Below are 10,105 nucleotides of genomic sequence, written 5' to 3' on the forward strand. Positions count from 1 at the left end.
GTAGAATAAGAAAGCTACATGTTCATTGTCAGTGATTTTGGTACCTTCTCTACCCATATTATGGGCGATGAATTCACTGTAAGAACTGTTCAGAACGACGTTGTATTGACGTTCAGGTTGCATTTTAGAAGTATAATATGGTAAATTGAAAGGGAGTTCAGTAATGGCGGCCACGTCGAGAAGAGATATCCCAATCATTCCACAAGAAAGGTGGAAATTATTGGTGGTTCTGTTCCAGAAGCATGTAATAGTCCCAATCATCCAGGGATGTGTAGTCAGAGAGAAATGAGAGAGTCTCAGCAGTTTATGAATCCATAAAGCTCCCCAACTGGCACTTTTGGTGGGTTCAAGTCAGCGGTACCAGGCTATAAAGTCATATCCTCGTGGGTTGATTTTTGGGTTGTTCCTGAACATTTTTTGGTTGATAAAATGGAAAATGTTGAAAGATTGATTTATCAGCAAATCTTCCCCTTCAGCACTGGGGAAAGAAAGGGACTTCATGTTCACCTTTTCCAGAGACTCAATCGGTCCGAGAAAGCAATGTGTGTTAGTTCCAATTGTGAAGGGAATTAAAATTCTATTGTCACTGGATTGAATGTGAGGGTCGTCAATGATTTCATCATCGATCTGATTGAGAATGCGAAGAGCTGGTGGTATTGATGCATGGCCTTTACCTTTGTCAGAAGGAGTGATTTGTGAAGAAGAGTGGCCATTCTTAGATCGGGAAGTTTTGTGAAGAAATTCAAGGTTGTAAAGAAAGTCTAGAGAATGATGGAATGTAGGAAAATTGAATGGAGGTAAGAATAGTGCTTTTAAAGTATTGTTGTAGCCGTTGCTATAGAGAAGATGCAAAAAGAGTTAACTTCTTGAGGAAGATGGAATGGTGAAGAGAGAGGGGCGTGACTCTTGGGAGACGTGTCGAGTGGGCTAGTGATAATGGAAGTTTTTAATGACAATTATTATTAATTTGAAAACTGATATTTTTGGATTAAGTGCTTTGCTTTTCAATAATGATATTAAAGGAAACCACATAAATCCAAGGGGGCAATTTGTTGATGGAAAATTGATTTTCGATCTGAAAGAAATTGAATCGAAAGATATCAAATATGGTTTTCGAGGAAATGTATTTAGGAGGCCAAGTCTGGGAGTTGTTGACATGGAAGTTGTTTCCGAGTTGCTTTGTCGAAATCGAAGAAGTTAAATCGAGGAGGAGATTCGATTTGAAGGAAGACTTTCGAAGATTTGGTCGAGTGGTCAAAGAAGTGAGAAGGTTAGTGGATAATTAATCACATGGGAAATATCTATAATCATGTAGCGGGAACCGTTACCAAAGACGGTTGTGTTTCAAAATTGTATTTATTTTAATTATAATTAATTGTAATTAATGTAATTTTAATTGACCGTTATGTAAAGGTAGCTTATAAATACTAGGAAATTTCAGTGAAAAGGGGTTGGAACTTTTATTCAAAAAAACATTTTAAGCACTCTTACATCCTAGCGTATCCCTGAGTTTGTGATCGAGTTTCCTTTTTCTGTAGGGTTCCTTCCACATTCTTCTTCTTTTTAATTTCAATCATGTTTGTATTCTTCATATTTCATTTAATCTTATTCATTAAGTATTATTCATATTCTTTATTTTTTCAGCATTTTATCATTATCATTTTACATGTAGAAGTCCTTTATTTCGAAAGAAAGTAACTTGTTGTTTTTCTTTAATTTCTTTAAAAAATCGTTGATTTTGTTTACAAAACGTTAATTTCTGAACTTTATTTATTAATTTATGAATTTACTGTATTTTAATCTTTTAAATTTTGTCTGAACGAAGACACTTTGATGTACTTATAAAAAACTGATATTTGTACAGAGGAGTTGGTTTCGCTCCCAGACCATTAGAATCGAACCACTATCGATTTGCTGAAAATCGACAAAACAATGTAACAACTCATTTAAATTAAAAATTGAAAAAAAAAACGTGGTTCATATAGACATATACGTTCCTCTTTTATTTGTCTTTAAATTTGTATTTCTATGTCATATAAGTTTAAGTAATTTCAATAATTATTGAGAAAAGCTAACGTTTTGGGAGAAGTTCGTGTTTTTCCAAGTGAGTCTTTTTACCTTGCAAAATTTTGCCATATGCATGCGTTTCTTGCTCTAATTTCCTTGCAAAAATTTGCTCCAAAGGCATATCATATGAACCATTTATTTCCAACCTTTATTTATTAATGCTAGCCATTTGGGATTTAATGCTTAAAAGTTAAAACTAGTACATGTCGGCCGAATTATTTAATATTTAAAGCTATTTAATTTTCATATAGTCATTACATCCTACCAAAGGTCCAAAGCAAAGGGAAGTAGTTTTGGAATTGGATTAAGATATCCCCACCTTACCGCGAGTCCATATTTCATTACCAAATTGATGCTAGAGTTGAGAGAATGCTGCATACGTAATGACGTAAATACACATTCTCTTATTCTATTTATTTTTATTTTCATTTTGAGATGCTGATGGTCTCTTACATTTACGTTTGCACACGTTTTACCATTTAATTAAGATTGAGCTAATTAATAATGTCATCATTTAATATGTATTTTTATTGCAACTTTTCTGCGTAAGCATTTATTTTTATGAGAGAAAATAATGGCACATATATATAACCTCACATTTTCACAATAGTACTTATTTTTAATTTAGTTTTACTACGATATAGGAGAAAAATGAGCAATACACTACTTTTTAGTATGTTTTAAATTTCACTAGAGTATTAGATTTTATGTACTAAAAAAACAGTACTGAATTTGTGTGTGTATCATGACAGGATGTTATGATTTATGTGCTTTTTTTAAGACACACTAGTGTAAAAGACAGTCCAATATTTTCCATAAATATGGTAGATTAACACGTTTTATAAACATTATAAAAAAGACATAAAATTTCGGTTGAATAAATGATCATTTATACCCATAAAAGATGGAAACGATAATATATATATCCATACTAAATTGAAACTAAACTTGTACTCACGTAAGATGCCCTCCGTGTGACAAAAATATCCTGTCTTTAGAGGGTTGGAGTGCCACATAGGATACTTTTGTCACACAAAGAGTATTTTGCATGAGTACAAGTTTAGTTTCAAGTATGGGTACATATGTCAGTGTTTTTATCTTTTATGGATACAAATAATTATTTATTCTTCGTTTATGATTATATGGTAAACATGAATTTTTTTATTTTATTTTAGAAAAAAAAAATAAAAAGTCAGTTGAAATGATATTGTTTCAAGAATTGTCAACCAGAAAAAAATTTAATAAAATAAAAACAGTAAACCAACAAAAATACAGGCCATTGAATCTTTGGGTATGGATCAGAAATCAGATTTTTATTTTATTTTATTTTTTATTTCAGAGTAGGTTGTGTGAATGTGAATGGCACATTATTCAATTATTCAATTTCTACATCAGATAACCCACTTTCTTATAATGGATCTAAGGATCTAAGCACAAAGTATAGAATACGTTTATGCAACAACTCGTGTCAGATCCAAATTGACACGTATTTTTTGAAATTCTACCTTCTATTTGAGAACCATAAAGATTAACCAATGAGAGAGAATTTGGAGCTGTAATTTGAAACCAAGAGGGTGTAAGAGGAACAGAAAGTTTCACTTTACATAGAAATTCCTAGCTCTCATACTCAGGAATTGATTCTCCCAAAGAAGATGGTGATGCATCCAGCCTCGTTAAAACTTCGGGCATTCCAGAAGTATCCCTAATAATCTGCGTTTTAAAGAACTAAATAAATAAATAAAGCATAAACACTAAGATATATGCTAGATTTGATTTAATTGTAGGTCAATATGTCATTACATACATTACAGCTAAGTCTTGTTTTATTAGCTGGATTCAACTATATGAATAAAATGAAGACATAATTCCCTGTCATGAATCATATTTTTGCTTAAATTATTTAAACTTAAATCTCTTTAAATTATTTCATCTGAAGTTCTCTTAGATTTTTCTTTACCACTAGTTACAAAGCTAAGCATCATCTTGTCCATCTGACAGAAGGTAGTTTTAAAGAAACACTAGAAAGTAAAATACAACTATGTGAATCCTAGTGTTTGTTTTTCTTCCATGTTGCATTCAAGACTCTACCTAATTTTACCAGAGATCTCCTGAAGAAAAACATATTCCAATCCAAATCACCCTCCAAAAGACTCAGGTTTTGAAGAATAAATTTGGTTTTATATCGAATCTACCAAAGGTTTATATACTTGTAAAGAAGAAAATTAGAAAGGTACTACAGCAGCAAGAAAGATGCATATTGTTTTTTATTAGCTGGGAAAATGCATGTAATAGGGTACCATGAGAGATCCTACGAAAGATATTGGGGAAGAAGGAAGGATGACATATTTTTATATAATTAAGAACATGTATGATGGGTTACAAGTTACAACTAGTATTAGAATCCAAGGTAGTTTAGCAAACGAATTTCCAAATGGTGTAGAATTACATCAAGGTTGATCTTCAAGCCCATACATTTGCTCGCTATTCTTGGAGGTGTTTACTGAGCATATCCAATAACTCGTACCATGATACATGATTTTTTTTTATAATATTGTTCTTATAGGTGAATTAAGGAAAATTTTTTATGATGAGTTAGATTTGTGGAGACAAAATGAGAAAGTTAATGATTTACTCATAAGTCACAATAACACGAAGTAAATGGAGGGTAAGTTTAACAAGGAATGGAGGAGCTCAAACATAAAACTGAAAATTGGAAAAAACATTATAGCACCAGTCAAGAGGTTTAAATATCTTGAATGTATTATTCAAGACAAAGGAGCACATAGATGATGATGTAACCTAAGTAGGTTAATCAAAGTAGCAGATTGTTTCGGGCCTCGTATGCAACCAAAAAAAAAAGTTGCTTCAAAGCTTATGGGTAAATTTTATCACACTATTGCTATATCAAACCATCTATGAAAAATAGTGTAGGACAATAAAGGGTAAATATGAACATAAACTTAGTGTGGCCGCTATGAGGATGAGTACCTATACTCAAATGGACTGAAAAAGAGACAAAGTATATGAGAGGAAGTTAGAGTGACATTGTGGAAAAGATATAGAATCTCGTCTTAGGTTGTTTGAACATTTAGAAGACCAATAGAACATACAATCAGGACGGTAGATCATATGGGAGACAAACCTGATAAGGTGGTCAAGAGAGATCTAAATATAAATGCACTTACATCAGATATGATAAATGATAGGATGTTATGACGCCATTTGATTTATATAGACAATTTCACTTAGTGAGACAAGACTTTGTTGCTGCTGTTGGAATTTAAAAATACAAAAAATAATTATGTCCCAGTTTCATAATGAATCAACCTATCAGGTATAACATTGTCACGTAGCCATGACAATCCATGATTCTAGGTGCATGCATCAAACCTTGAGATGTCACATTTGATTCATCATTATTAATATTTATAGTAGAAACAGCTGTTGAGACCATTTTTAACGAGCTCAAACGCTAAAGTTATCTAAACTTGATTCCTGAATAAGTATATACTAAAAACTTACAAGTATTTCCTCATCGAGATAAGATATCATGAAGAGTCTTTGAATGCTGTTACCTTCATAACACGAGAAAAGTTCAATGTTAATTTCATAACAAAGTTTTGCAAACGAAACTGAGTTTTACATTCGTGACATGCATATTATTGTCATATAAGTAAATCATTCCATTTCTTGGCTGGATTTCAGCTTCACAATGAAGTTTTTATAAAAAGTGCATATTGAATTCTTTATTACATGGAAATATAATAGACAGGATTCCTTAGGGTATAAAAGAATTAGCAATAGCTTACTTAGAGGAACTTTTAGACCACTGGAAACAGCATCGCGTATAGGAACGGGAAGCTGTTGTACAGCATTAACTGCCTGCCCAAGTGCACCTTTAAGCTGTTCTGGAACTCTGTCTTCAATAATTGTTGGTGACACAAGAGTCCCCTCAACATACTCCTCTTTCATTCTAAGTGGCCCCTCCACAGATAACTTGGTTGAGATAATTACTTTGCTTTCTATCTAAAAGATTTTATCAGCAAGTTAACTGTGATTAAAACTAATTAATGACAATGCCTTAAATATATTCAACCTCAAGACAATTTTAGGAAATGTGGTACCGAGTTCAACAGGTTCATGTTAGCAGTAATGTTAGCATTTCCGTCCTTAATGAACACATCCATCTTTGACAAACTAGCTATGCTTGAAGGAAAATTTCTGCCAAAACACAAAGCCCACAAGTGCATTAGAAACTCACCGGTGAAACAAACAAAATTTAGCGCGGTCTTCTTTAAAAATTAAAAATATCTTCTTATACTCGAAAGCGCCCAACCCTCACAAATGCCAATCAACTAAGAGATTACTCACTCAAATATTAATCGTGCAGCAAACAACCCTGGACTTCCGGAACCAAACCACTCAAAGTTCCATCGTCCTTCCAAAAAGGGTGACCTGTAGCACAAAATTGAATGAACATCTCATAAAGAAGTATAGACATGAGCATTCTTATTCACTAACGTGGTTGGACGGGGTGTCGGGTTGAGCCGCTCAAGACCAGTTATCCTTTCATTCACATCAATCCTTTGCATATCAGTTGTCTTCCCAGAGACCAGTGCCTCAAAACCTCCTGCATCTTTAAACTAAAATGGAATCTCCAAAATAAGTACTATTGAATCCAACTTCATGATTTGCATAACACGATTATAGGTAAAAATCATAACAATACAGAAAAAAGCCAAATTCGAAAATGATTCCTCACTATGTTCAAGTTACAACCCCATACTTTTTCTTTTGTTGTCTATATACTTCATATTTTTCCCTATCTAACAGTACATGAAGCCTTAAACAGCATAGCACTAAGAACATAATTAAGACTGTACTATGCCTTGGTCATTAAAAATAAAATGTGCTCTGAATTTCCACTAGTAGATCATATTTATGTCAAGATTTTCCCTTTTATGCATAAGCAGGCATGAAAGATAAAAACACTATGAGTGTGTTCGGATGGAAAAATTAAAGGAAGAAAAGTAATGTTAGAGAGGGATTTTGGATTTTAAAATTGTGAAATTTTAATTCTCAAACAAAAAAATCAACTATATATTTTATGAATAAAAGTAATCTAACTCTTTTATCCAACAAAGTATTTAAAAGTACAACTAATATAATTCAACCAAACAAAATATTATAAAATTGAAAAAAATAATAATTACGGCATTTAAATTTTATTATATTTGAAGTAAAAGAAAATTTAAAAATATCCCAACCAAACACACCCTAAAAGTCATGACAGCAACACAGCATTGCAGCAATGAAATCTGATAACGAACCTAGACAGCAATAAGAATGATTCATATTCCAATCAACTACCAACATAAATAGCAATCCTCCCTCCATTTTCATTAACAAAACAAAAAAAAAAGGGGGGGGGGGGGGGGGTAGTCAATCCAAGCAAAGTCATTAGCCATTGTCCTACATCAATTCTAACCCATACCCATCATAAAAACAAATTACGATTTTTTTCTTTAATTCTTCATTGAAAAACTTCAAAAGGAAAAAGAAGTCCTCACATCCACTCAAATCCAAGGCCATTATCCAAAAAACACGAATAAATTTGTTCCCGTGAGGGTAAAAACGACAGGGAAATTCCCAAAACGCATTCAAGCTCGGAACGAAAAAGAAACGGAAATTAAAGGAAAGAAGGTACCAATTGAAGATACTGACAGCGAGAAGAAGCGATTCTTTGGCTGAAAGGCGCTCCATTTCCTTGGCGTAAGCAGCAGGGGCACCCTGAACGGCTTGCTGAACCATTGCCCTGATGCACGTGCGCCTAACGTTGAGGCGACGCGCTTTAGTGCGTTGCGGAGGTGCTAGCGCGAGCAATGGAGACAGTGAAGAACTAAATTTGGAAGAAGAAGGGATGGTGATTGAGGAAAGAGAGGTGTGTGAAGTAGCCATTGACATTGATGTAGTGATTTATTTGAATTTAATTTGAAAAAGAAGGGGGGAAAGGACTAATTATGGTGGTAGTGGTTGATATTGAAGGATGTCATGAGGTGGGAACTAAGAGGCTCCAGATTTAACAAGACACAGCCTTCGCTGGTCAAGGGAGGAAGAAGAGGGGTGGACTGCGGAGTACGGAGTAGTGAGTAGTGACTACTGACTAGTGACTGGAGTGCGTTTAATATTTGATTAATGAATAATTATAGTTTACTAGGAATACTATTGAACTATCAAATTTATTATTTTTTATTATTAAGTATCAATTAATTATTAATATTAAAAAATATAAGATAAAATATATTTTTGGATTATTAAGTTAAAAAAATTAAGTTAATAATTAAATAATAATAAAAATAATAAATTTCGATAACTCTTTATATATTTATAGTTGGAGAGCATACAAAATTAAAAGTAAAATACTATTTTTCAAAAAAGTATGACATTAATAAAAAAAACTTAAAAAATTGTGTAAGACAAACAATTTTTAAAAAGTTATTTACTTTTATAAAAATAACCAACTATCAACTACGTTTATTTTATGTTAATAAGAACGTTTAGTTCGTTAAAAAAATGACATGGCAAATTATTAAAATTCTTTAATTATTTGGCAATGATAATTATTTTAAAATTATACAACCTGGAAATAAATTTCCAAACCAAAAAATTAGAAATTCTAATTTTCCAATTATATGAAATTCTAAATTTATATCCTTTGCTTTATTTACATACATATTTTATACATTTATTGAAATTCGTTCAACACGTGCTGTATCTTAATAAAAAATAATTTTTTATCAGATACACTTTAACACACTTAAATATCATCACGTATAGTGTGTTCAATCTTATTTTTAATATATATCCTTACAATAAATTTAGATATAGTATATATTATTTATTGAAACAAAAAATATTTTAAATACTTGATATGATTAAAATAATATATTAAAAATAATTAAAAAATTAATTTATATTTTAATATCAATAAAATATCAAAATATTATTATAGTTTATCCAAAAAATATTTTATATTTTATATGTATACATATCCCATATCTTTATAATATTTTAAAATTCGTGTGTCGGCGTATCCCGTATCTTGTTCGTGCATCATTGCTTCTCTCACTCCTATATGATTAGTAATATAATACATTTTAAAAAAATGTTTTATACAATTTATTAACAAATATATATGATTCTTACTAGAATTCTTTTAATAAAATTATAATATTAAAACAAATCTCAATAAAAATAATAAGTTTCAAAATTGTTATCAATATCATTTTTATTTAAAAAATAACTAATTGATAAATGTTATTTTTATCTCTAATATTTATATTTTATTATTAACGTTTAATTTTAATTTACGTATTTTTGTTTCAATATGTGTCAATTATACCACAAGTACTAACACATCAGTCAATGGTTGCCACATGTCAACAACACATCAATATACAATTATCACGTCAGCATTTTTATTAACCCTGCTAATACTTCAAACATAATTAAAACGTTAAAGACAAAAGTAAAACAAATTATGCATTAAAAGAGTATTTTTAAAACCTTTCAAAAACTTTAAAAACAAAATGTATCCTTTATGCTATTATTTATTATTTATTACATTTAGTAATCAAATATATTTGGAAGAAAAATTTATAATCAAAATATGATTAATAACATAAATAATAATATCAAAGATGTATATTATTGCTTTTCTCCAATTCATGTATATTTAAAAGCTTTTCATTTTACTGTGATAGAATTATAGAAATAATCTGCATACGAGTTATGAGAAGGCAAAAACAATTATGAGATTTTATTTTAAGAGTATAGAATTGAGTGATGAAAAAATTTTCACTAAACTTGTAGAGAATATCTGTATTACACATAATAAATTTTTATATTTGGTATTTTTTCTATTATAAAATAAAAAATTTCCTCTCTTCATTGAAAGGCACAATACATTGTAATATCGCCCCAATTAAATTGGAGATGTGGGTGATTGTACTAGAAAAAGAAATTCTGTCCCACCAAA

The 10,105-nt window shown here is 30.9% G+C and overlaps 1 protein-coding gene across 1 annotated transcript; it reads right to left on the reverse strand.

Moving 5' to 3' along the window:
* Positions 1-3,370: 3,370 nt before the first annotated feature.
* Positions 3,371-8,228, reverse strand: LOC130947752 (probable plastid-lipid-associated protein 13, chloroplastic). The gene is made up of 7 exons (XM_057876456.1): positions 7,792-8,228; positions 6,589-6,710; positions 6,439-6,522; positions 6,192-6,288; positions 5,877-6,093; positions 5,590-5,642; positions 3,371-3,777 (listed from the first exon to the last, which is right to left on the reverse strand). Exons 1-7 carry the CDS (start codon positions 8,029-8,031, stop codon positions 3,682-3,684), a joined length of 909 nt encoding a protein of 302 aa, XP_057732439.1. The 5' UTR covers positions 8,032-8,228; the 3' UTR covers positions 3,371-3,681.
* Positions 8,229-10,105: the final 1,877 nt, after the last annotated feature.

The sequence above is a fragment of the Arachis stenosperma genome, chromosome 9 (genome assembly GCF_014773155.1).
Source record: "Arachis stenosperma cultivar V10309 chromosome 9, arast.V10309.gnm1.PFL2, whole genome shotgun sequence".
Lineage (NCBI taxonomy): Eukaryota > Viridiplantae > Streptophyta > Magnoliopsida > Fabales > Fabaceae > Arachis > Arachis stenosperma.

Excerpts from the sequence above, each read along its gene's own strand:
- LOC130947752 (XM_057876456.1), bottom strand. The coding sequence starts at position 8,031 with ATGTCAATGGCTACTTCACACACCTCTCTTTCCTCAATCACCATCCCT. Across the intron at positions 6,094-6,191 it reads ACATGAACCTGTTGAACTCG|ATAGAAAGCAAAGTAATTAT; the intron begins GTACCACATTTC and ends AAAATCTTTTAG. Across the intron at positions 3,778-5,589 it reads ATCTCGATGAGGAAATACTT|ATTATTAGGGATACTTCTGG; the intron begins GTAAGTTTTTAG and ends TTTAAAACGCAG.